The 27,865-nt window shown below is 46.1% G+C and overlaps 2 protein-coding genes across 4 annotated transcripts; one reads left to right on the top strand and one right to left on the bottom strand.

Annotated features, from left to right (window-relative positions):
- On the top strand, nt 1-27,242 carry TYW5 (tRNA-yW synthesizing protein 5). Of its 3 annotated transcripts, none has more exons than XM_069983360.1 (9): nt 1-55; nt 20,704-20,833; nt 21,641-21,795; nt 22,065-22,134; nt 23,751-23,795; nt 24,345-24,482; nt 25,580-25,667; nt 26,138-26,254; nt 26,532-27,242. In XM_069983360.1, exons 2-9 carry the CDS (start codon nt 20,750-20,752, stop codon nt 26,786-26,788), a joined length of 954 nt encoding a protein of 317 aa, XP_069839461.1. In that variant the 5' UTR covers nt 1-55; nt 20,704-20,749; the 3' UTR covers nt 26,789-27,242. The 3 variants fall into 3 exon arrangements, with proteins under 3 accessions (XP_069839461.1, XP_069839460.1, XP_069839459.1); XM_069983359.1 differs by lacking the exon at nt 1-55 and adding an exon at nt 8,398-8,482; XM_069983358.1 differs by lacking the exon at nt 1-55 and adding an exon at nt 17,820-18,294.
- Nucleotides 9,386-17,778, bottom strand: MAIP1 (matrix AAA peptidase interacting protein 1). Its single transcript, XM_069983361.1, has 5 exons — nt 17,464-17,778; nt 13,511-13,582; nt 11,525-11,651; nt 10,827-10,977; nt 9,386-9,597 (listed from the first exon to the last, which is right to left on the bottom strand). Exons 1-5 carry the CDS (start codon nt 17,746-17,748, stop codon nt 9,519-9,521), a joined length of 714 nt encoding a protein of 237 aa, XP_069839462.1. The 5' UTR covers nt 17,749-17,778; the 3' UTR covers nt 9,386-9,518.
- Nucleotides 27,243-27,865: the final 623 nt, after the last annotated feature.

Raw genomic sequence — 27,865 nt, 5'->3', positions numbered from 1 at the left:
TGAGTGCTCAGACGAGCAGACGCTGATTACTCCGGGGTGGGACCAGCAGGAGGGGGTAAGTATCAGGGGCTCTACCCGGGGTGGGTGGGGGGTGAGCTGGTGGTGGTGGTCAGAGGTGCGAGTGGATTCTGCTCTGGTGACAGTTTTCCTTTATGATAAAAATCTTAGTGTCACAATCGTATCAAAAAACTTTTGACATCATAGAGACATGTCAAAAGTTTTCATCCGCCCTGGTCTGAACACTGCAGTGTGGTCCACTCCCAGCTGGTCTTCTCCCGATCTTTGTATCACATTACAGCACCCTTCACTTGAGGTAAGTTTATTAACGCGTTTCGTCCAAACTAACAAGCTTGAGAAAGGCCTACTTGTTAGTCTGGCCGAAACACGTTGCATTAATAAACTTACCTGAAGTGAAGGGTGCTGTAACGTGATACTTTACATACAGTATGTATGTATGCCAACACCCCGATTGATTCATACACCTGCATCGGTCTAAAGAGGGATTCCTCGGTCCCACGTGGATCAACTTACCATATGTCTACACACCAACCCACTGGTGCTCCAGCTCTGGCTGAGGTGTATACCCTGTGAAGCCCTCCATAGAGTTGTGCCTATTTCCTAGCACAACTCCATTAGGTGAGTGGTACATGTATATACCTGTCACCTATATTTTATCAACCAACGTAAACACACTAGGAAGCGCACCGCTCCTTTGTTTTCCAGCAATATAGTGTTGCAGATCTTGCATAGCAAAATCTGAACCTTCATATTTCAAAATGATTTCACGAGGAAAACATTTGCCGCATAGCCCCTCAACTAGTGTTGCTCGCACATGAGCGTTATCAGGAGTAGGCATCAGGAGGAGGCTTATGATGCTAATGTGCGAGCGAAACTAGTTGAGGGCTATGCGGCAAAATTTTTAATATCACTCCACCACAAACTATTAGATGGATAAAGTGACATTTATCTAGTTAGTTATCTGCAGCTATGCTAATCTGCAGTGGTTTGCAATAAATTAGAATATCAACAAAAAAATATTTTTTTTCAGTAATTCAATTTAAAAAGTGACCTCATATATTCTAGAGTCATTACATACAGAGTGAACTTTTTCAAGAATTTATTTAGAAAATAAGATTATATAAAACCAACTGAAAAAAATGTTTTTAACACAGAAATGTCGACCAAATGAAAAGTCTGTACAGTAAATGCCCTCAATACTTGGTCGGGCACCTTTTGAATGAATGACGGCATAAATGTGGCAATGTGGCATGGAGGGGATCAGCTGATGGCACTGCAGAGGTGTTATTGAAGCCAGGGTTGCTTTGATAGCGTCCTTCAGCCCATCTGCATTGTTGGCTCTGGTGTCTTTCATCTTCCTCTTGACAATACCCCATATATTCTCTATGAGGTTAAGGTCTGGCGAGTTTGCTGGCCAATCAAGCACTGTGATGCTGTGGTTAGTAAACCTGGTCTTGGTACTTCTGGCAGTGTGGACTGGTGCCAAATCCTGCTGGAAGATGAAAATTCCATCTCCAAAAATCTTTTCAGCACAGGGAAGCATGAAGTGCTCTAAAATTTCCTGGTAGACGGCAGCGTTCAGGCCCGGACTGGTAATCTGGCAAGGCGGGCAAATGCCTGATGGGCTGGCCAGATTACCAGTTCGTGGGCCGCATAATCGGAAGAACCCCCCCAAAAAAACAGCGCTGCGGCCCGCTTCTGCCACCGCAGCCTGCTTCTCCCGGCGCACTCCTGACGTGCTCCTCCAGCGGGCCAGCCGGGCTGAGGTGAGCGGGCTGTGGTGGCGGGAAAGGGCTGCGGTGGCATGTCGCCCCGCCTGATCCCCCCCGAAGCGCTGAGAGCCGCAGACGTGCCTGACGCGCCGCTGAGGACCTGGAGGAGAGATAAAAGAGGGGCTGCTGGCGCCGCCGTCGTGGACCGAAGACGAGGAGGGCGAAGCTGCTGGGGAGCGAGGTGAGGTGAGAATGTTTTTTTGTTTTTTTTTTTTAACACCTTCACATGTGGCCACACAGGAAGGGCATGCAGGGGGCTATTCTATATGGGAGGGGGATGCAGGGGGCTATTCTATATGGGAGGGGGATGCAGGGGGCTATTCTATATGGGAGGGGGATGCAGGGGGCTATTTTATATTGGAGGGGGATGCAGGGGGCTATTCTATATGGGAGGGGGATGCAGGGGGGCTATTCTGTATAGGAGGGGGGTGCAGGGGGGCTATTCTGTATGGGAGGGGGATGCAGGGGGGCTATTCTATATGGGAGGGGGATGCAGGGGGCTATTCTATATGGGAGGGGGATGCAGGGGGGCTATTCTATATGGGAGGAGGATGCAGGGGGGCTATTCTATATGGGAGGGGGATGCAGGGGGCTATTCTATATGGGAGGGGGATGCAGGGGGGCTATTCTATATTGAAAGGGGGATGCAGGGGGCTATTCTATATGGGAGGGGGATGCAGGGGGGCTATTCTATATGGGAGGGGGATGCAGGGGGGGCTATTCTATATGGGAGGGGCATGCAGGGGGCTATTCTATATGGGAGGGGGATGAAGGGGGCTATTCTATATGGGAGGGGGATGCAGGGGGGCTATTCTATATGGGAGGGGGATGCAGGGGGCTATTCTATATGGGAGGGGGATGCAGGGGGGGGCTATTCTATATGGGAGGGGCATGCAGGGGGCTATTCTATATGGGAGGGGGATGCAGGGGGCTATTCTATATGGGAGGGGGATGCAGGGGGCTATTCTATATGGGAGGGGGATGCAGGGGGGGCTATTCTATATGGGGGCGGGATGCAGGGGGCTATTCTATATGGGAGGGGGATGCAGGGGGCTATTCTATATGGGAGGGGGATGCAGGGGGGGCTTTTCTATATGGGAGGGGGATACAGGGGGGCTATTCTATATGGGAGGGGGATGCAGGGGGGCTATTCTATATGGGAGGGGGATGCAGGGGGCTATTCTATATGGGAGGGGGATGCAGGGGGGGCTATTCTATATGGGAGGGGGGGCTATTCTATATAGGAGGGGGATGCAGGGGGGGCTATTCTATATGGGAGGGGGATGCAGGGGGCTATTCTATATGGGAGGGGGATGCAGGGGGCTATTCTATATGGGAGGGGGATGCAGGGGGGGCTATTCTATATGGGAGGGGGATGCAGGGGGGCTATTCTATATGGGAGGGGGATGCAGGGGGGGGCTATTCTATATAGGAGGGGGATGCAGGGGGCTATTCTACATGGGAGGGGGATGCAGGGGGGGGCTATTCTATATAGGAGGGGGATGCAGGGGGGGCTATTCTATATGGGAGGGGGATGCAGGGGGGGCTATTCTATATGGGAGGGGGATGCAGGGGGCTATTCTATATGGGAGGGGAATGCAGGGGGGGCTATTCTATATAGGAGGGGGATGCAGGGGGCTATTCTATATGGGGGGATGCACAGGGGGGGTCTATTCTATATGGGAGGGGGATGCAGGGGGCTATTCTATATGGGAGGGCACACAGGGGGCTTTTCTATATGGGGGGATGCAGGGGGCTATTCTATATGGGAGGGGGATGCAGGGGGGGGCTATTCTATATTGGAGGGGGATGCAGGGGGGGCTATTCTATATTGGAGGGGGATGCAGGGGGGCTATTCTATATTGAAAGGGGGATGCAGGGGGGCTATTCTATATGGGAGAGGGATGCAGGGGGGCTATTCTATATTGGGGGGATACAGGGGGCTATTCTATATGGGAGGGGGATGCAGGGGGCTATTCTATATGGGAGGGGGATGCAGGTGGGCTATTCTATATGGGAGGGGGATGCAGGGGGGCTATTCTATATGGGAGGGGGATGCAGGGGGGGCTATTCCATATTGGGGGGATACAGGGGGCTATTCTATATGGGAGGGGGATGCAGGGGGCTATTCTACATGGGAAGGGAATGCAGGGGGGCTATTCTACATGGGAAGGGAATGCAGGGGGCTATTCTACATGGGAAGGGAATGCAGGGGGCTATTCTATATGGGAGGGGGATGCAGGGGGGCTATTCTATATAGGAGGGGGATGCAGGGGGCTATTCTATATGGGAGGGGGATGCAGGGGGGCTATTCTATATGGGAGGGGGATGCAGGGGGCTATTCTATATAGGAGGGGGATGCAGGGAGGGTTATTCTATATGGGAGGGGGATGCAGGGGGGCTATTCTATATGGGAGGGGGATGCAGGGGGGCTATTCTATATGGGAGAGGGACGCAGGGGGGCTATTCTATATGGGAAGGGGATGCAGGGGGGCTATTCTATATGGGAGTGATGCAGGGGAGCTATTCTATATGGGAGGGGGATGCAGGGGGTTATTCTATATGGGAGGGGGATGCAGGGGGCTATTCTATATGGGAGGGGGATGCAGGGGGGCTATTCTATATGAGGGGGATGCAGGGGGGCTATTCTATATGGGGGGATGCAGGGGGGCTATTCTATATGGGAGGGGGATGCAGGGGGGCTATTCTATATGGGAAGGGGATGCAGGGGGGCTATTCTATATTGGGGGGATGCAGAGGGGGGCTATTCTATATGGGGGAATGTACAGGGGGGCTATTTTATATGGGGGAATGTACAGGAGGGGGGCTATTCTATATGGGGGGATGCAGGGGGGACTATTCTATATGGGGGGATGCACGGTGGGCTATTCTATATGGGGGAATGTACAGCAGGGGGGGCTATTCTATATGGAAGGATGTACAGCAGTGGGGCTATTCTATATGGGGGATGTACAGCAGGGGGGCTATTCTATATGGAGGGATGTATAGATGAGGATGTTGCTGGAGCATGAAGCCTAAAATGTCTGTCTGACAGTTCACGCGGAGAGGAATCATGGCCAGAGAAGCCTTCATGATGGCCAGAGCCAGATGGAGAAGAAAAGGAAAAGTGGATGGCTCTTCATACAGAGAAGACGCCTACTGTGAGTCACAGGATGTAACTGCACTATAATCACTTATAAGGTCTGCAGAACCTTTATACAGCTGGGATCTACCTTAGTATCAGGGGTGTCACACTCCGGCCCTCCAGGTGTTGCAAAGCTACAATTCCCATCATGCTTTAGCTGACCAGGCATGATGGGATTTGTAGTTCTGTAACAGCTGGAGTGTGACACCTGTGTTCTATTGTCGCTGTTCTGGGAGAATATTGGTCTTTATATAGTGGCTGTTATTTGGTGTCAGTATAGTGGTATTATCCATTCACCGTATGCTGAAGGTAGTGGGCATGGTGTGATGGTATTACTTGTATTATTGGTAATATTAGTGTTTTATATAGTGGATTGTATTCAGTCACAGTGTAGCGGTATTATTCATTATGTGGTGGTAATGGCCGTGCTCATGGTGTGGTGATATTATTTGTTACTTATATACTGGTAGTATTGGAATATTGATGGGTGTGCGTAGTAACAGTATGGCAGTAACGTGTACAGTATGGGGACATTTGCTTCCTGGTGTTATTAACTATGACAGTATTATCATGCACAGAAAATTCTTACCTATGTTACCATTATATATCCTTCAATTTGTCTTGGGGCCCTACTTATACCTGAGACTACTATACCAGCACTACATGTATACAAAAAAAAGAGATAAAGAGTAGATAGATAGATAGATAGATATTCCACAAGAAGGATATGACTGCAGCACTCTCAAGTCGTGTAAAAAACGGTGATTTATTAGCTCATGGATACACTCAGTAGCAACGTTTCAGATCCATCCATAGGATCCTTTTTCAAGCAAGTCTTGCTTGAAAAAGGATCCTATGGATGGATCTGAAACGTTGCTACTGAGTGTATCCATGAGCTAATAAATCACCGTTTTTTACACGACTTGAGAGTGCTGCAGTCATATCCTTCTTGTGGAATATCTACATTACACCAGTGGACCGAGGTGGGACAGCTGGCACCCGATTTATAGCCTTACCAGAGTGCTGCGGTCTTATTTTGTATATAGATAGATAGATAGATAGATAGATAGATAGATAGATAGATAGATAGGAGATAGATACTGTAGATAGATAGCAGATAGATAGATAGATAGCAGATAGATAGATGATAGATAGCAGATAGATAGATAGATAATAGATAGGAGATAGATAGTAGATAGATAGGAAATAGATAGATAGATGATAGACAGATAGGATAGGAGAGATAGATAGATAATAGATAGATATCCAGTAGGAAATAGCTATCTAGCAGCTTATTATGTATCTTTGATTACACATGAGATCACAACCAGCAGACACATTTTAATAATTAAAACCTTACTACTTATACCGCCATTATATGGAGTGCAGACATAGTCAGGATAAAAAGGATTTAAAAAATATAGTAAGTTTTGTCCAAAAACAGCACCACCCTGTCCTCAGACTGTGTGTGGTACTACAGCTTGGCTCCATTCACTTCAATGGAACTGAGCTGCAATACCTCACACAAACTGAAGAAGAGTGTGGCGCTGTTTCTGGAAGGTAACCATGTTTTTCTACTTTAAAGGGAATCTGTGAGGTCCATACCAGGTCTAGGGCTGTAGATCTCAGCAGACAGGTGTGAGGGAGATATCACTGAAAGGACCTTTAGTCCAGTGTAAACTTATATAATTGTCCTTTTCATTCACAACTAAAGTGTCACAACAGCAGCGGCAGCAGCACCCTATACGTCCATGAGTCAGAGCAGGCAGGGGCGGTGCAGAAGTTGCTGCTGTGGCTCCACCTCTGTGACACTTCAGCTGGTAATGAAAAGAATGATTATAGAGGTTTACACTGGACTAAAGGTCCGGTCCCTGACCTGTACACTGGGATCTACAGCTGTGTACCTGGTATAGACCCCACAGGTTCCCTTTAAGGGCAGGTTCATACCTAATCCATTGCGATTTTGATGCTTCTGATTTAATCAGTTGAAATAAACACATAAATATGCCGCATCAAATCCGCAACAGATTATGTTACAGCATTATTTTTAGGTGCTGATAGTGGGGTTCACATATTTAAGGGAGTAGTGGGGACATGGCTAAATGAAGCAGAATTTGCTACAGCGCGTATTTTACACGGCTATCCATGATATGGTATGTGGGCTGCTTGGGTTTGATTGCCAGGGCTGGTTTTAAGTCCCAGTCCGGCCCTGGCAGCGTTGGCCCAGATAAGACACTTCTGGTGTTGTTTATTGGTCAGGAGTGGCTTGACACATGGAATGCAACACTTGTAGCCCATGTCCTGCAGACGTCTGGAGTAGAGATGAGTTTTCTAGGCGTTCCTTAGGCTGTATCCACCCGCTGCACGGAGCGAGCAGACAGCGGGAATCAGATGCTGAGATTTCTTGTTCGTACGAACCAGAAATCCGTCAGGTTCGCTCATCTCTAGTCTGGATGTGGCGGCTTTTGAAGCACTGACTCCAGCAGCAGTCCACTCTTTGTGAATCTCTCCTAAATTTTTTTTTGTTACAATCCTGTTAAGACTGCGGTTCTCCCGGTTGCTTGTGCACCTTTTTCTACCACTTTTTTCTTCCACTCAACTTTCCATTAATATGCTTTTATACAGCATTCTGAGAACAGTCAGCTTCTTTAGCAATGAACTTTTGTGGCTTACCCTCCTTGTGGAGTGTGTGAATGACTGCCTTCTGGACATCTGTCAAGACAGCAGTCTTCCCCATAATTGTGTTGCATACTGAATCAGGGACCTTTTATAAAACCTAGGAAGCCACTGCAGGTGTTTAGGGTTAATTATTCTAATTTTCTGAAATACTAACTTTTGGGTTTCTCTTGGCTGTAATCCATAATCATCAACTTTAACAGAAATAAACACTTGAAAAAGTATACTCTGTATGTATTGACTCTATAGAATATATGAGGTCACTTTTTGAATTGAATTACTGAAAAAAAAATACTTTTTGTTGATATTCTAATTTATTGCAAACCACTGTAGATTGAGCCCAGTGTGGGTCATCCAAGATGAAAACTATACACTAGCTGGTGTGTAGTTTTAAAGAAGCAAGAAATATGATACACAGTTTTATCTTTATGAAGCCAATAAAAGTTACATTTTAATCTAGAGAAGGGAACCCAGGGTGTGTATGGGCTTATGGCCCTAATTGTTTAATAGTACCAGAATCCACCCAGAGTTGCTCTTTTTGGCATATATATATATATATATATATATATATTTTATATATATATACATATTTATTTGTAGGACAGCACTAGTACCCTTATTTTTAAAGTTGCCTTGTTCCATTTCTGTAATTGTCTTCTATTAAAAATATGAACTGTTCCTGTCACTTCCCGGTGACGTCCTGACCAGCACCAGTTGAAAGCTTTGTCCTATACACACCCTAGGTGTGTCTCAAGGCAGTAAGGAAGATCTTCTTGCTGTTTATCCGTTTGCTGAGAGGCCAAGGTAGAAGACAGCAGGGACTGAGCATGCAGCGCTGAAGAGGTGCCTGCTGTTCTGCTAAGTTGTGGAGGTGAGAATGGGCAAGACTACAGAGTATAGCTGTGCTGTCCCCCCACGCAACATTGTATAGAGTTCCACCTTTCTCACCCAGCACTGTAGAGAGCCAAACTACACCAACAGTTAGAGATCTTCTCTCCCCCAACAGTTTAGAGCCCTTCTCTCTGCAAGCCCTGTAAAGAGCTCTATTCCCAAAGGACTGTAAAAATCTCTCCCCCAAGTACTGTACATACCACCCTAGCACTGCAGAGAGCCCCACTCTCACCAGGCAAACATTTGGTGAGCCTCTTGTACATGCACAACAGATGAAAATGTTTCTTTAACCGCTGATTTTGTTCAGTCCACAGTCTTGAGGAAACACTGCCTCCATTCAGTCCACAGTCTTATGTCTGTAGACTAGAGTAAACACCAGTATGGTCAGTACACAGTCTAGTGTACATCAGCGTAGTCCACAATCCGTAGGCCACAGTTTAATGTAAACACTAGCATGGTCAGTCAGTCTATTGTTTACAATGCCATAAATCAGTCCACAGTCTAGTGTAAACACCAGCATGGTCAGTCCACAGTCTAATGTAAACACCAGCATGGTCAGTCTGCAATCTTTTGTAAACAATGGCCCCAGTAAGTCTATAGTGTAGTGTAAATGTAACTTCTGTTCAGTCTGCAGTCAAGTGTAACCACTGACCCTGGTCAGTCTGCAATCTAGTGTAAACACTGACCCTGGTCAGTCCACCCCTGGTCAGTTGACTGCATGAATTGTATGATTCTGTTATGTTGTAACTTCAGTTTTATTTTTACATCAAACTTGTGACGACTGTATTAGTCACTGGAGGTGCAAAGTTTTCAAAAATTCCTGGCAGCAAAAGTAATCTCAAATTTTGCTACTTTGATTTGCCCGCTGCAATACACAACTAAAAAATATTACTGGATCCTTTACTGCAAACAAAGCAGAAGTAGAATGGATCATTTAAATACTCAGAGTTGTGATCTGCGCTGAAAAGAAACATAAAGAAACTGATATTTATAATACACTGCTGACAGTCTGCAGTTCACTCTAACAATTTTGAATGTTCAATGCGAGTGATGATCCAGTCTGGTTTTACTCCTTGGGTAAATTCTCTGCGAAACCTGGAATAAAATAATAAAAACATGCATGAGACAAACTCTATCAGCTAAGGTGGCACTCACGCAAGCATAATACAGGTCAGTGCGGCATCGGTATGTCAAGCAACTTGAAAGGTCCCAGTACTGTATATACACTACTGATTTAAGATATGCCAAAAATAATGCTTATATGAAGTCTTTTTCTCTCAATTCCTTCAATAGAAAAGTGAGTAAAATAATAATAACTGAGAAGTATAATAAAACAATTAGGCTAAGTTCCCATCATGTTTTCAGCCTATGGGTATGTTCACACTACAGAATTAAGCACAGAATTTCAAGCGGAGTTTGCACCATGGACTCTGCTTGAAGTTCAACCCGTCCCATTGACTCAATGTTATTTCTCAAGTGTGATCCGCCCAACAAATTGACATGTCAGTTCTTTGGGCAGATTGCGGATTGCACTAGAGAAATAACATTAATGTTATGTCAATCAATGTCAATGGAACAGGTGGAACTTCAAGCAGAGTCTATGGCCCAAACTCCGCTTGAAATTCTGTGCTTAATTCTGTAGAGTGAACCTACCCTCAGGCAGCAGTATATGCCAACAATCTGTCAAAAAAGGTTGTCGGCATGTATTGCATCATACTCTGCATTCAGTCCATTTTATGAATGTATATGTTATTTTGCATTACTCCATTATTGGCCCATGAGTATGATGCAGTATACTCAGCAAATACATTGAGAGTATGATGCAGCAAATAGTCGGTTCACCATTCTGCCTCAGGCCCAATGCAAACTACCTTATTTTGGCTCTCTACTGGTGCTGAGTTTTATAAAACAATAATAAAGCAATCACAGAAATGTATAGTATATTCAATCAAAGCCTTAAATATCATAATATGAAAAGTAGCTCTCCCCAAGAAGGAGTGCCACCTATTAAAGGTAGCGTCCCTGCAAGTCAATACTCAACTGACTCCTCAGCATAGGCCATCAATATTAGATCAGCAGAGGTCCAACTCTAATCATTATAAGTAAATAGCCAAAGTCTGGAGCAGGTTAAGTGTGAACATGAGTTTACACTAATAAAATATTTAAAGGACTGTTTCTAAATCCACCAAATGTCTGTGGTTTCCTCCAATGAGCACAGCCAATTGCCAGTGTTGAAAGAACCTGTACCAACAGGCAGGAGTTGACTTAATGTGAAAACCACCAAATAGAACAATGCATCCTATTAATTTCAGACTACGTCTTACTCATAATTTGCAGTGAGGATGCGCTTAGTGTCCTTTACATTTTCATTTCCCATTACAACTTGAAATACTTTCGTTCCTAATAGCTCCTCATCAGGAATATCTGCATACGTTAAGTACCAAAAACGCATGAGTATACGAACAAATTTCCTCCCTGTATTGAAAATAGAAAACAGAAATAGTAAGTCCCTCTGCATACTGGAGGAGAATAAACACATGGGGTCAAGGCTAAGGTTCACTATTTGTAATGTTCCAGAATTCTGGTAGAACATGCAACACTATACTGGCTTACATGACTAATGCCAGATTTTTATTGTATTTTTAGAAACCTCTGCCCCTTGCTTAAAGAGACTCTGTACCCACATTTTGCCCCTGCCCAGATCTGTCCCATGCCCACTAAACAAGCAAGGGGCAAAACGCACAAATTTGTGGCAAAGATTTTTTTAAAAATACGTCGAAAAGGGCATGCACTACTATTAACATCAATGTGCAAGTAAATTTGATTATTTTCCCCACTACCATGTGACAGAATGGGCATGCAGGCAGCTGGCAATAGAGGCATTGTTTGTATAAAGGGAGAGGTATAATGGGAACTGTAGTCCCTAACATGGTAAACCTGCGCACAGTAACCCCCTAATCTACAAACAGTTACAGTGTTACCCTGTCCTAAAGGTTTACAATTCAATAACACATAAACTTACCATTATCATCATAATAAATAGCAACATCTCCAGGAAAGGAGTACATAATCTCATCCGACTCAGCTGCCAGTGCATTTCTATAGTTGTCAGAAAGCACTGAGCATTTTTCCTTCACCTCTTTTAGGATCTGCAGCAGAAGAAATATATTGGTCACTGTTTAGGTAAGATAAATCCCAAAGTGCACCCTAAGGCTGCATTCACATGTCCCTTGTTCCACACAGAACACGGATGTAGAATGCCTGTAACGGAGTACCCCTTTCCTGCATGGGCAACATCTTTGATATGAGCAGTGGGGGAACTGTATGGACTCCGCCGCTTGTATCCGCTTGCGGTGGCGCGCATCTCCGCCTGTGCAATAGACACCAATCTATGCGCGGATTTCGTGGGTAATTTATCAAAGTCTGAGCCTGGCTCAGAGAGGCAAAAAGTTACAACCTTTTACCATTCTGTGTAACGCTTGCCAAGTGAGCAGAGCTCGGTGTTGAGGTACTGTCGTTTTGCGTGAAGGGGGCGTAGCCTTTGAGCTGGCATAGATTTCTGAAGCTGATGCACAGAGACTTGTAGCTCTTGACAAATCCAGTATGATTGTACAATAACAGGAGTTTACTTAAAGGGGTTATCCAGATAGGTAAAATATATGTTGCATCATCCCCCTCCTGGAAACTAAAAACAAGTCATTACCTTATCTGTCTCCTTCCCACAGTTGTGAGCTGCTGCTCTCTGCTGAAACCCCTAAAAGCTCTTTGTGAGCTGTTAAGTCCATCTGTGCTCTCACCCCCCCCCCCCTTCTGAGAGGTTCATATAAACATAATCCCTGGCCCCACTGTGTGAAGCTGGCAGGGTAAGCTGAGGTCAAGTTATTTGTGATCTTATTGTGTTAAACCCTTCCTTCTGTACAGAGAAAAGAAACAGTGCAGAAACAGTCGGCCAGGGAGCTGTTTACATAAGCCATCTCGGAAAGGAGGGGGAAGGAGGAGGTTGAGAGCAGAGAGGAATTTTTTGTCTTCAGCAGAAAGCAGCAGCTTAAAACTGAGGGAAGGAGACAGATAAGGTAATGACATATATGAAATTAATTGTTAGTCTCCAGGAGGGAGGATGATACAACATATTTTACCAAACTGGATAACCCCTTTAAAGGACAAGTCTGGCGAAATGTTTTATTAAAGTATTGTATTGCCCCCTAAAAGTTATACAAATCACCAATATACACTTTTTACGGGAAATATTTATAAAGTGCTTTTTTCCCTGCACTTACTACTGCATCAAGGCTTCACTTCCTGGATAACATGGTGAAGTCACGACCCAAGTCCCAGAACTGTGCGGGCTGTGGCTGCTGGAGAGGATAATGGCAGGGGGGAAGCTCAGTGTCCCTCCAGGGTCCTGTGTCCGTCAGTGTCCCGCTGCCATCATCCTTTCCAGCAGCCACAGCCCGCACAGCTCTGGGAGTCGGGTCGTGACATCACCATGTTATCCAGGAAGTGAAGCCTTGATGCAGTAGTAAGTGCAGGGAGAAAAGCACTTTATAAGCATTTCCCGTAATAAGTGTATATTGGGGATTTGTATAATTTTGGGGGGCAATACAATACCTTAATAAAAAATTTTGTCGGACCTCTTTAAGGTTGTCATGTAAAACAATGATCTTAGTAAACTCCCATAGCTTCCAGCTGGTTCACATGTATTGGTATATTTTACACCCTTTGATAAATCTCCCACTAAATATTTGTGGACTGTCAGGAGAGCACCTCACACTGACAGCCGGTGAGCGCTGACCACAGTCGGCAAATACACAGCGAGGTAATACATAAAAAGATTGAGACATAGTAATTTGGTCAGTATTATAATCAAAATCAGGAGAAACCTAGAAAAAGATGCAAATCTTTCCCTTATACAATCAGTTCCACACCTGGTTTGGGCTAAAAATACTGTAATGTGTCTGAACCCAGCCAAACAGGAACAATAACTACACCTAGTAGGAAAGTCACAAACCTCGCTGGCCACGAGATGTTCCAACGCATCAAATTTGCACTGGGACAGTAGGCTGGATACAAAGGAAAAGGCCTGTAAAAAGGAACAATATATCAATATTTACATGTTTTTTGTTTGCAACCATATTAGTAAGCAAAAATTAGCAATACAACAGGTGAATAGCCACTGGATAAATGAGGTTTACTATCTAAGGGTAGCTTCACACCGTATCTCAGCGGATTTGATGTCGTGGATCCGCAGCAGATTTTATCTAAATAACTGAACACAGCATCAAATCTGCTGCAGATCCTGTACGTGTGAACACACCCTAAAGCTGGCCTAATTAGCAGCCCCCACCCCCCTGATGCTGGCAGGACTGGACATTTATCTAATGCTTATGGGGGCCTCCCAACTCTCCCACAGTGGAAGATGTCAGGAAGATGAGGATTGGTTGAGCTGAATTTTAAAGCGACTCTGTACCCACAATCTGACCCCCCTAAACCACTTGTACCTTCAGATAGCTGCTTTAAATCCAAGATCTGTCCTGCGGTCCGTTTGGCAGGTGATGCAGTTATTGTCCTAAAAAACAACTTTTAAACTTGCAGCCCTGTGCCAAACGGCCAGGGCTTAGAGTATCTGTGCCCTAACTTTGCACCACCCCTCCGTCACTCCTCCCCACCCTCTTCATCATTAGGAATGCCACTGGAACATTTTCTCCTGTCTGAACATTACACATGTTCAGTATTCACACAGGTGAGGAATAGGAGACAATTTGCCTGGAGCATTCCTAATGATGAGGAGGGCGGGGAGGAGGGACAGAGAGGTTCTGCCAGCCTAATGCATACACAATCTAAGCCCCGACCTTTGGACACAGGGCTGCCAGTTTAAAAGTTGTTTTTTAGGACAATAACTGCATCACCTGCCGAACGGACCCCAAGACAAATCTTGGATTAAAAGCAGCTATCCAAAGGTACAAGTAGTTTGTGGGGGGGAAGGTTGCTAAGCCAACACTAGAGGATTCCTACAGCAGTCTTCTCCTCTTTCTTTATTCAGAATACATGCATACAGAGATAGCATTTGACCTACAGCTATCTGAATTTTTTTCCCAGCAGGCACCATGGTATATTAAATCAATTCTGTGGTGACCGGAAAGGACACTCATTGTGGTGTAGTAACACTGGTAGCACCTCATGTTGTGTTCAGATTAACCTATTACAGCTAATGGGATCAGGACAAAGGAAAGCTTTTTACATAAAAAACATTTGCTCTGCTACTAATATGGCTGCCTGAGATGATGGCTGAGACACCACAGTGCTGGACAGAGGACTCAATGGTTATGTTTTATTTGCCCTATATAGCAGAGGACATTACTTGAGAGACTGATTTTTTAAAATTATTATTATTAATAATTTCTTTGGTTAAAAATATTAAGCCCCTGTCCAAAGAGGTCTTTATGCAGTGTAGAAGGACAATAGGGCGCCCAGACTTCTTTGTGGTGTTTTTTTCCAGCACTTTTGTTCTTCTGCAGAAAACTGCTGCAGCCCGATGTTCCCTGACCCTCAGGAGAATATAACCCAGACAACAAACAATACATCATATCTTGGTGCTTGCAGCATGTCAGTGCTATGGAAGATGTTGGTGCTATATATAAGTTACTATTAGGAAATATATAGCACATAAACAATATGTCTTTATTCAGTGTGTATTTCAGGTCAGTGTTTTTGACAATATCTCCAGTTTAGGGCTTTTTCAAGCAGTATTTTCTGTTTTACTCCCACATATCTACATTGAATAGAGCTTTTTATGGCCTTTTATATTTATACATAGCAAGTAGCAGACAAAGGAATCACATGATTTATCTGAAACCAAAAAAAGACACTAGTCCTCACAGGGACTTGCCAAGCCCTGCCTTCAGATGTATAGGGCACCTTGTATTGTGGACCTGGGTGCTCCTATAAATAGGATGCTAGGGCTTCTCTGATGTCATGTATGGAGTGCCTTAGTTTCTTTGATCTGATGTAAGGGGTGCACTGGCTACTCTGAAGTCTACGCTGCTCTTATCTGATGTATGATGTCCCCAGGCGGCTTTGATGTCATGAATTGGGTGCCCTGGATGCTCTGAACTGATATATGGGGTCCATTGGCTGTCATGATCTAATGTATAGGTTCCCCAGGCTTCTATGATTTAAGAAGTGGGGTCCAAGGCCGCTCTCACCTCCTGTATGGGGGTCTCTGGCCGCTCTCACCTCCTGTACGGGGGTCTCTGGCCGCTCTCACCTCCTGTACGGGGGTCTCTGGCCGCTCTCACCTCCTGTACGGGGGTCTCTGGCCGCTCTCACCTCCTGTACGGGGGTCTCTGGCCGCTCTCACCTCCTGTACGGGGGTCTCTGGCCGCCCTCACCTTCTGTACGGGGGTCCAAGGTCGCCGTGACCTCCTGTACGGGGGTCTCTGGCCGCCCTCACCTCCTGTACGGGGGTCTCTGGCCGCCCTCACCTCCTGTACGGGGGTCTCTGGCCGCCCTCACCTCCTGTACGGGGGTCTCTGGCCGCCCTCACCTCCTGTACGGGGGTCTCTGGCCGCCCTCACCTCCTGTACGGGGGTCTCTGGCCGCCCTCACCTCCTGTACGGGGGTCTCTGGCCGCCCTCACCTCCTGTACGGGGGTCTCTGGCCGCCCTCACCTCCTGTACGGGGGTCTCTGGCCGCCCTCACCTCCTGTACGGGGGTCTCTGGCCGCCCTCACCTCCTGTACGGGGGTCTCTGGCCGCCCTCACCTCCTGTACGGGGGTCTCTGGCCGCCCTCACCTCCTGTACGGGGGTCTCTGGCCGCCCTCACCTCCTGTACGGGGGTCTCTGGCCGCCCTCACCTCCTGTACGGGGGTCTCTGGCCGCCCTCACCTCCTGTACGGGGGTCTCTGGCCGCCCTCACCTCCTGTACGGGGGTCTCTGGCCGCCCTCACCTCCTGTACGGGGGTCTCTGGCCGCCCTCACCTCCTGTACGGGGGTCTCTGGCCGCTCTCACCTCCTGTACGGGGGTCTCTGGCCGCTCTCACCTCCTGTACGGGGGTCTCTGGCCGCTCTCACCTCCTGTACGGGGGTCTCTGGCCGCTCTCACCTCCTGTACGGGGGTCTCTGGCCGCTCTCACCTCCTGTACGGGGGTCTCTGGCCGCTCTCACCTCCTGTACGGGGGTCTCTGGCCGCTCTCACCTCCTGTACGGGGGTCTCTGGCCGCTCTCACCTCCTGTACGGGGGTCTCTGGCCGCTCTCACCTCCTGTACGGGGGTCTCTGGCCGCTCTCACCTCCTGTACGGGGGTCTCTGGCCGCTCTCACCTCCTGTACGGGGGTCTCTGGCTGCTCTCACCTCCTGTACGGGGGTCTCTGGCCGCTCTCACCTCCTGTACGGGGGTCTCTGGCTGCTCTCACCTCCTGTATGGGGGTCTCTGGCTGCTCTCACCTCCTGTATGGGGGTCTCTGGCTGCCCTCACCTCCTGTATGGGGGTCTCTGGCTGCTCTCACCTTCTGTATGGGGGTCTCTGGCTGCTCTCACCTCCTGTATGGGGGTCTCTGGCTGCCCTCACCTTCTGTATGGGGGTCTCTGGCTGCCCTCACCTTCTGTATGGGGGTCCTAGGTGGCTGTGACCTCCTGTATGGGGTCTCTGGCCGCTCTCACCTCCTGTACGGGGGTCTCTGGCCGCTCTCACCTCCTGTACGGGGGTCTCTGGCCGCTCTCACCTCCTGTACGGGGGTCTCTGGCCGCTCTCACCTCCTGTACGGGGGTCTCTGGCTGCCCTCACCTCCTGTATGGGGGTCTCTGGCTGCTCTCACCTCCTGTATGGGGGTCTCTGGCTGCCCTCACCTTCTGTATGGGGGTCCTAGGTGGCTGTGACCTCCTGTATGGGGTCTCTGGCTGCCCCCTGTATCACCACCACTATGCATGGCAGTGTTTGAGCTGTGCCCCCCCGCCTCTCCTCACTTGTTTGGCCCCGTCAGTAAATTCTTCTACGCTGAAGTCCCGGTCCAGGCAAGTTCTGATAAGAAAGAAGTAGATTCTGGTTCGAAACCAGATGATGGGATTCGGAACTCCGACAACCACCACCCGCTTGGAGCCCGGGCTCTCACTGCTGTAACCCCGCGTCCCGCTCAGGAGACCGGCGGGCTGATGAAGGGCCGGAGCCCGTAAGGGAGGAACGTGCGCGAATGGACATCTCGGTGACCTGGTACAGAACCGAGATAACCGGAACACCGAGGAGCGCAACATCGTGCACCCGGCTCATGTGTCCCCCGGAAACCATTCACCTCGCGCACAGGTCCGGCGGCTGAGAGGAGTCACTTGTCATGAAGCAGCACCACACTGCCCCCTGCTGTCATGTTCAGTGCAGCTCCGACTTGTCAATATAAGACGTAGTCACACACGTCAGTATTACGGACCCATATATCGGCCTGACCGAGGGTCCAGTTACCTGAACTGACAGCGTCATAGATCGCTATAGTTATTCCAGTTCAGCTCTCTGGACTCTCAGCCGGGCTGCGACCCGCGTCCACAATACGGATGTGTGACTGCGGTCCTACTGGGAGACGTGCCTTTTATAAGTCCGCTTGGTGCAGCCAGTCTGTGCTCGCGGCTGCCGCCACTGGAGGACTAACAAAAGCAGCGCGCGCTCCCAGAGGTCCCGCATGTATGTGACCTCCGGTTACCGAGGAGATGTGAAGCTAGGTCACGTGATTGCAAAGTTCTCGCGAGATTTCCCCCGTCCGGGATCTTAGTGACAGACACGCGCCTGAGGAGTCAGAGAGTGAATTAGAGGTATGGCTGATTACTGGGTCATTACATAGTACTAAGACTGTGCTAGAAGGAGGCAAATTGCTGAGGAGTGCTGTGTGTGAGGGCGGTGATGCAGCACATTGCACACAGTGACCCAGTGTCACCAGGAGGTGGAAGTGCAGACATAAGGGCCAGTTCACACGGAGTAAAAGTGGCGGAAATTCGTGGTGGAACCACCGGCCTCTGTGCCATACTAGTGGTCTATGGGAGGCTCACGCGCCTCTTCTCTCCGCCATGTCAATTCTTCCGCACAGAGAGAACAGGCGCAAGCCATCCCATAGACCACCAGTATGGCACGGAGGCCGGTGGTTCCACCACGAATTTCTGCCACTTTTACTCCGTGTAAAGTGGCCCTAAAGAATGGAGGTTGAACTGATTCACCTCTTCCCCCCCTTATAGATGGTCCCCCTTTTCCCCCCCTTATAGATGGTCCCCCTCTGGCCCCCCTTATAGGTGATCCCCCTCTGGCCCCCTTTATAGGTGATCCCCCTCTGGCCCCCCTTATAGGTGGTCCCCCTCTTTCCCCCCTTATAGATGGTCCCCCTCTTTCCCCCCTTATAGATGTTCCCCATCTCCCCCCCCCTTATAGGTGGTCCCCCTCTGCCCCCCCCCTTATTGATGGTCCACCTCTTTCCCCCCTTTATAGGTGGTCCCCCTCTTTCCCCCCCCTTTATAGGTGGTCCCCCTCTTTCCCCCCCCTTTATAGGTGGTCCCCCTCTTTCCCCCCCCTTTATAGGTGGTCCCCCTCTTTCCCCCCCCTTATAGATGGTCCCCCTCTTCCCCCCCTTATAGATGGTCCCCCTCTTCCCCCCCCCCTTATAGATAGTCCCCCTCTTTCCCCCCCCCCCTTATAGATGGTCCCCCTCTCCCCCCTCCCTTATAGATGGTCCCCCCCTCTTCTCCCCTTTATAGATGGTCCCCCTCTTTCCCCTCCCTTATAGATGCCCCCCCCTCTTCTCCCCTTTATAGATGGTCCCCCCCTCTTCTCCCCTTTATAGATGCCCCCCCAGTCAGTAAATAACACAAAAATAACAAAGTACAACTCACCTGCCGTCCGTTACCCGTCGATCTTCTCTCCTTCTGCAGTCTCCGGCTGATGCGAGGCTGCCGGGGGTGTCCCGTCCCCTCCCTGGCAGCGCGCGCATCACACAGCTCCTAGTGCCGCCTGGGCCCTGACTTCCGGTATAGAGAGCGTCAGTGCCGGAAGTCAGGGCACTAGGCGTACAGGGAGCTGTGTGATGCGCGCGCTGCCGGGGAGAGGACGGGACACCCCCGGCAGCCGCGCATCAGCCGGAGACTCTTGTGACCGCAAGCGAAACAATGCTTGCGGTCACAAGAGTGCAGTGGCGGGGGGAAGGGGGCCTCCCGGGCGGCATTATAATGTGGGCGGCGTGGCATGGGCCCCCCCGGAGCCTCGGGCCCCGGGCGGCCGCCCAAACCGCCCACATTATAATCCGCCACTGCTTACAGCTCCCAGGCTTCCCCCTCCTCCTCCTGTAGTCCGGGCTGATCTTCACATAGAAGTATTGAGGACCTTTGGGTCATGTGACCCAAAGGTCCTTAATCCCTCTCCTGTGCCGTCTGGCAGGTCCTGCTCCTCTGTTCAGCCCGCTCACCCGGCACTACAGTGAGGGAGCTGAACAGTGCAGTGGGGGTCCCTCTTCCTCTCTGGACCCCTGGGGGAGCGGGGTACCTACCATGAAGGCAGGGCAGGCTTCCTCGGGCCCCCTTCCTGCAGGGGCCCCATAGCAGTCGCCTTCCCTGCCTTCATTGTAGCTACGCCACTAGAAGGATGGAAAAAATAACATGTACTTACCTCCCCGGCTCCTGCGCTGGTGGCTGCATACCAACGCTCCAGTCCCTGGTAAGTTCCTGGTATGAGAAGGGACCTGGTATGAGAAGGCACAACGTTGCAGGCTGAGTGGGCCAGTCAGTGGTTGTAGTGGGGTCCCACCGCTGTCGCTGAGTGGCCTGGAACGTCACGTCCTAGGTCCCTTCTCATGGCAGTTACACTTGAGAGTTACACCTGGTGCTTGTGGTGCCACTCCTGATCCAGACTACTGTCAATGTTTTTGCCTAGATCTATGGATAGTATACCTGGTACATGTGGTGCATCAGCATCGTAGACACTACAGTCAGAGTAGATAGAGCCAGGGAGCTTTCAATGTTTAGGATATGCTCTTCACATTAAAATGTGACCTTATAAATATTCGTTGTGGACACGAAACACAGCATCAAATCTGCACCATCAAATCTGCTGCGGATCTACTGTAGATCTGCTGCGGATCCTGTAGGTGTGAACGCACCCTTATGGTATATTTTGTGCCTAAATTCTGCTGCACTATGTTCAGTATATGGGAAAAAACATGAAGTATTTATATTTATTTACAGACATTGCTGACATGCTGGAATGATCTGTCGGTAATGTGCAGATGGTATGGAGTTTAAACCAACTAAGATCCCTGTGCCTGAATACTCTGAGGTGGACAAAGAGCAGTTTCTTCAGGAAATCTATTGTATGGTAAGTACAGATACATAATCCACACTGTGCTAGAAGAGAGAGAAAGCTCTTATTTTACCTCTATTCTTTAGGCATAGGGTTACTTCCTTATACAGTACAGTATTCTTTACATTGTGAAGTCCCAAGTGCTTGGGACCCCCATTCTGCAGTGTACAAGTGGGCTTGAGGCGTCTTTGTAGTACATGGACGGCCATTCATCTGAATAGTCACCACATAAAACTGCATTTCCATGTTATTAAACAAATGTTTGTTTAGAACAATAAATGTTTTAATCTTTTAATGCCGACTACATTGTGACTGTATTGTGACTCTGCTGGTTAGCAAACCATACCATTCCCATTTGACCTGTTGACAGCTGCAGTCTGTGGCAGCCCAAAGAATTACTGTGGACTACAACTGTAGCTCTACGATTAATGATAGAATTTCTGATAAATCTGCACCAAAATCCTCATGTAACTGAAACATACACTTAGTATGGATCCATGGCTCCTGGACAAGACTACAGATACTATTCACAGGGACCAACATTTACATTTGTGCTTAAATGGTCACTGTCATGTCATACACCTTCCTACACTTGCTAGCCTGTGTGATTCCTTACATATGTGTGCACTATGCCATAGTATTGCTGAGAGTAGTACGTGTTATCCTGTGACTGGCCGTAGAAGTAAAGGTAAGGAAAGTACACTTTAATTTTATGAGATATTTAAAAAGTAAAATGGTCACTGAAGGTTAGATGACTATATAAAAATGTCTACAATAAAGTAAGTATTTCCAGAAATAAAGTCCTTTGGTTTTTTCTTTTAGAGAAAGCCGGCTGTACTTAGAAACTTAGATTTGGGATCTTGTAAAACACAATGGACTGTGGATTATTTGAGCAAGAAGGGTGGAGGGCGAGAGGTGAAGATCCATGTGTCGGAGGTGCCCCAGATGGATTTTATTCAGAAGAATTTCATATATAGGTAGGGGCTGTGAGTTTCCATGTATACTTTCATTTATTGTTTGTATAAGGGTATGTAAACACTATGTAATTTGCATGGAAATTTCAAGGGAAGTCCGCGAGGCAGACTCTGCTTGAATTTCCGCCTGTCCCATTGAGTCAATGATATTCTGAAGCTCAATCCGCCATCCACCCAAAGAATTGACATTTCAGTTGAAATTTCCACGCAAATTCCGTAGTGTGAACATACCCTAACGGTATTTTGCTGCTAACACTATTGCTCTATTTAAGGTCTCTGCCATTTGATGTATTTGTACATAGAGCAGCTGAGGACAAGCACAAAGAGTTCTTTATCTCAGAGGTAATTCACCGTCAATTCAGATTTCTTTTTTCATTGCAACGCCAAACCTAATTTTATCCCATTATTTGTTCTTATCTTGAAAGGTTTGTCTAGAATTAAAAACTACCTAGTTCTGCAGACTGTGCCACAGTTATCCATAAGTTATATGTGGTATAGGCGATGTCTTAGACTTCAATGGAGCTAAGATGAAATACTAGGCACAACCTGTGGACAGATATGTCCATGTTTCTGGAAGATTGCAGCCTTGTGTTTCAAATCATATATAATCCACTCCTTTAGACTATGTTTCCACTACGTAAAAATGACTGCCATTATTACTGATAAACTGCTGACATTTGGTGATACAATTACAGGCGTCCAGAAAGACAATCATCATTTTTACGTAGTGGGAGTATAGCCTCAAAGTGCAAGTCCATAGTTGTCTCGGCAACTGTCCCGCCCATTGTCAGCTGCTTCTCCCACACCAATCTTTGCAGAACAAGGAGGAGACGAACTTTGGACTTACACTTTAAATTCTTCAAGTGACTCTAATCTATTTAGAAATCAAATTATTTTATTTCCAATGCTTGCTTGATTCACCTATTGTTTAAATTGTAATTGTGCTCAGGCAGGGATATGAAAAAAAAACAAAAAACAATACTCACCTTGCCTTATCTCCATCTGGTGCCTTTCTGACAATACTCTCGCTCTTAGAACTTCCTGTTGGCTGTTCGGCCTATGACTAGCTGCAGCAGTGTCCCGCCCCTGCCAGTTGTAGGCTGTGTCGGCACAGACACAAGAAATTGCTGATGGTGTGGGCCAGTACTGTCAGAAAGGCAGGGGATTGGGAATGGTGAGTATAGATTTAATTATTATTTTTTTAAATCCCAGCCTGAGCAGAAAAACATACAAATAGTCACTGAAATAACCCTCCTATTGTGGGGGGTTTTGTTGTCAGAGTACCATGCTCTGTTTTTAGGCTTCCTGTTTGGTACGCTGTAGAGATTTGCATGATTTTGAATACCGATGGCTGACAAAATTGGATGCAGCCCTAGGGAGTCCTGGAAAACATGGATACAGCCATAGATTGTATCCATGTTTTCCAGGACTCCTTAGGGCTGCATCCAACTTCTTCAGCCACATGAGCTTGTTGGACATCCCATTTCAAAATCAAGAGTGCCAGTAGGGAGTTATAGTGTGTTGAGTGAAGTGTGTGGTTGCGATATCAATCCAGTTAGAGGAGACAGCCTCATACACTTACAATAAAGCCTCCGCTGCAACACAACAGGGGAGGGAAGCGCACAGGCACATGCTTCTTCTAATTGTAATAAGTGGATCTCCTAGACCCGACAAGTCAAAATAGTCAAAATGTCTCTGTAACATGACAAAAGTTTTTTAAGTATGATGGACACTTTAAGATGCAGAATGCCTTATAGTATACCAGTAATATAAATACACCATACCATTTGAAACCTATTGAAGCTCTAAATTGACATAATCTGATAAATGTAATACATTTGCAGGCACTGCTTTTATTATACCTTCCCTGACCGTGTGTCGCTATTGTTAGTTATACCTATATAAGAGATTGTGCTAATATTGTCCTAATTCAGCATTGCTGCATTATTTACTATTAGGAAGAAAAATATTATCTCCGATCCTTGGGTGAAGACCCTCGAAAGGTAAAAAGTAAGCATTATATAAGTTATGAGCAGAATTATAATACACCCTTGTTATGTTTGTATAGCCTGTAAATAAACTTGCTGTGCCTATACAGCTGGAACCTTAGAGAATTTGCTCTTTGCTGTGTAGTGGGAGGCAGGGGATTTGGAGCTCTGTAACAGGAGAATGGAGCTCCGGCCCTGAAAATGACACATAATGGAATGAATTAGCACAGGTTTTTGAATCTATTTGGGGAAAGGAAAACAATAGATACATGCTAATGGTGCTACATTAATGTCTTTGCTGTTATGGAACCCATATACATTATTCACAAAGTGGCTTATGTAATGTGTATTACGCTCTGACCACTCACACCTTACAGATAATGCTGGGGAAAAAAGGGATGAAGCATGTTGAATTTCTTTAATTTCTTCCAAGAGCTTAGTCTCAGTTCAGCAGAGTCTGGCGGTGACTCTCTCTTCCTCCTCATTCACAGTATGTATATGTATATGGGAAAATTGGGACACATAGCTTATGTAATCAGTAATATTTGGTTTTGTTACCCACAGGATATTGCAGACATCAGTAAACAGTTTCCAGAGTTGGCAGAAGACATTCAGATCCCAGAATTCTTTGAGAAAGACCAATTCTTCTCCAGCGTGTTCCGTATCAGCTCGCCTGGACTACAGCTCTGGACACACTATGATGTATGATATATGCAGTTCATAGAAGTGTACATTGCACAAAGGCTACATAGAGGCACATAGAAACACAGCTCCCTTGTTTTTATACAAAAAACAACCAATTTTCTATTAGTTGTAGCTGCTGTTTTGCAGTTGCAACTAGAAGCACTTCCATATTGGTTGTGACTTTTCAATTAGCTGCTCAGCAGCGTCATGTTGATCATAACCTTCTGGGAAGGCAATTCAGAAGTGACAATGAAATGACTTCACGTTTTCCTAAAGGGGTTCTCTGATTTATTAAAAAAGCTAGAGGCCCTATTACAGGGAACGATTATCGGCTGTATTCGACCGATAATGGTCCTGTGCAATAGAAGACAATGACCAGCCGACATGAACTATGTCGGCTGATTGTTGCTGTCGTTTGTGTTTTCAAAATGTTGAAAGACAAATGACTTAGATAACAGTGATCTGCTGCCATCTCTCTCTGTGTGCAGCACATTTTTAGTCATTAGAGTGCAAAAGAAAGAAGTGGAGCCGACTATAATGTTCTCCTTTAAGTAGGACAACGTATTCTGATAACAGATCTACTTTAAAACACATTAACAATACAAACTTCAAAGGGGTAGTTCACAAAAATTTTTATTCTTTCAAATCAACTGGTCCCAGCAAGTGCTAGAGATTTGTCATTTACTTCTATTTAAAAAAAATCTCAAGTCTTGCAGTATTTATCAGCTTCTGTATGTCCTGCAGGAAGTGGTGGATTCTTTCTAGTCTGACACAGTGCTCTCTGTTGCCACCTCTTTTCATGACAGGATCTGTCCAGAGCTGGAGCAAATGCCCATAGAAAACCTCTACTGCTCTCCAGACTGGAAAGAATGCCACTTCCTGCAGGACATACAGCAGCTGATAAGTACTTGAAATTTTTTAATAGAAGTCAATTACAAATCTCTGGCACTTTCTGGAATCAGTTGATTTGAAAGAACTACCACTTTAATATAGAACACTCATGTCTGGCTAGTCCTTAGACAGCCAATATTAATCAGGTTGCACACCTTTCAGTATATTTTGTTACTTGCCATTCTTGTTCTTAGATCTCTAACTCGAAAATCTTCTACTTTTAGGTCATGGATAACTTGCTGATTCAGGTTACAGGAACAAAAAGAGTGGTCTTATACAGTCCACGGGATGCTCCATATTTATATTTATCAGGTAGAGAACATATAGCGTTATTAGGTACATTACTTATGTATGTATATGTAAGCAGTTGAAATAACAGTTGTTATCAAAAAATATAATACTTGCTTCACGGAAAAGATTACGGAAAGTGTCTAAGAGGAATTAAAGGTGTACTCCCAACTCAAAAACTTATCCTGCTGGGACCCCACTGATCTCTGGGATCCTGCTGGGACCCCACTGATCTCGGAGCTTGGCGGGGTCCCAGAGAGGCGATCCAGCACTGGAGAGGCACAGGGAAACGTGAGTAATGATAATTAATGATGTTTCTGTCCTGCCCCTGCCTTTAAAAAAAAAAATTACCAGTTACCAGTGCCGGACTTCTCCTTTATGGTACTGTACTGTTTTCATAGTACTCCACAGATGTTAAGAGATGTCCTATTTAGTCAGCCAATAAATCTCACAAAATTCTTTTACACTGCAGCTAAACATGTCTTCTCTTCCAGGTGACAAATCTGAAGTGTTGGATGTAGATAATCCAGACTTGGTGAAGTTTCCTCTTTTTTCACAAGCTAGAAGATATGAGTGTACCTTACATGCTGGAGATGCGCTGTTTATCCCAGGTTAATAGTTTTATTACTATGCTTGAGATACAAGTCACCACATGTATTAATCCTGCTCAGAAGAGAAACATGTCTCAGTGCCTGAAGGGGGATCGCTATGGGCTCAAGATTACCATGGACTGGCCATGCTGCTTTGTTTTATGTTGTAGATAGTTTATGTTCATGTCTTTAGGACGTATCAGTTCATCATTCTTTTATCTTTACCTTTATGCGTTTATATTAATTAGTAGTGGCCTTTCAATATCTGCTCAAATAACCTTATTTCTGATTGTTTTAGCCCTCTGGTTTCACAATACAGTTGCTGAGGAGTTTGGAGTGGGAGTGAATGTCTTTTGGAAGCATCTCCCATCTGAATGCTATGATAAAACAGATACCTATGGGAACAAGGACCCCACAGCAGCCTCAAGAGCAGTGCAGATTTTGGACCGGGCACTAAAAACGCTTGATGAATTGCCTGAAGAATATAAAGATTTTTACGCTAGAAAAATGGTATTGCGGATACAAAATAAAGCCTACAGTACTAACTTTGACTAAAATTTGTGACAGAGTGGAAGTTAAATTGAACTTTTTACAGCTAAGGCTGGGTCCACACTATGTTTCTGCAAAAATAAAAAAGTTGAAAAGCTGATGACTTTGTCTGCATCCGTTTTTCCATTGTCTTTCCTTATAGAAAAAGGGATCAAAACGGATCCGTTTTTTAACGTACACAACAACGTAGTCGACCTCATTTTTGTGTCCGTTATAATGGAAGTCAATGGAGAAACTGGTCAAAACGGATGCACACAAAGGCATCCGTTTTTTTTTTCTTTTCAAAAAACAGATAAAAAAAAAGGTAGTGTGAACCCAGCCTAATGTGTTGCTGTTCTCTGGTGCTGCTTTATTTCCTGGTAGTCACAGCAGATTCTTTACTTATAGTGGTATTCCAGATATATATAATGTATTATATTGCTGGGGCCCTGGTAAAATAAATAAAAAAACATACTGCATACTCACCTTTTTGGTACCTTCTGTGTTCCCTATTATGTGACGGGACACCGCTGCAGTCAGTGATTAGCTAAGTGGGCCGTCACCCGCAAGAGCAGTCTGTATCTGAGGTAGGAGCCAGTGGGGAAATGAGTATGTATGTTATTTTCATTGTGATCTCTGCAACATAATAAAATTTAGTGTTCAAAATGTTATTTTTTTAGTATCCACAATAGCTCTTTAACCCCTTAAGGTCAAAGCCTATTTTCGTTTTTGCGCTTTTGCTTATTCCATTTTAAGTTTAAAAGTCCATAGCGCTTGCATTTTTTCACCTAGAGACGTATATGTGCGCTTATTTTTTGCGAAACCAATTGTACTTTGCAATGACAGGCATTATTTTTCCATAACATATGCTGCGAAACCAGAAAAAAAATCATTTGCGCTGTCAAATTGAAAAAAAAACTAATTTGTTTTGATTTCGGGGAGTTTTGCATTTACGCCGTCCGTCCTATGGTAAAACTGACTTGTTATGCATGTTCCTCAAGTCGTTACGATTACTATGATATATAACATGTATAACTTATATTGTATCGGATGGCCTGTAAAAAATTCAAACCATTGTTAACAAATATACGTTCCTTAAAATCG

Source organism: Dendropsophus ebraccatus, chromosome 9 (genome assembly GCF_027789765.1).
Source record: "Dendropsophus ebraccatus isolate aDenEbr1 chromosome 9, aDenEbr1.pat, whole genome shotgun sequence".
Lineage (NCBI taxonomy): Eukaryota > Metazoa > Chordata > Amphibia > Anura > Hylidae > Dendropsophus > Dendropsophus ebraccatus.
Note: the sequence above shows the minus strand (reverse complement) of the source record. Positions and strands in the feature narration are given on the sequence as shown.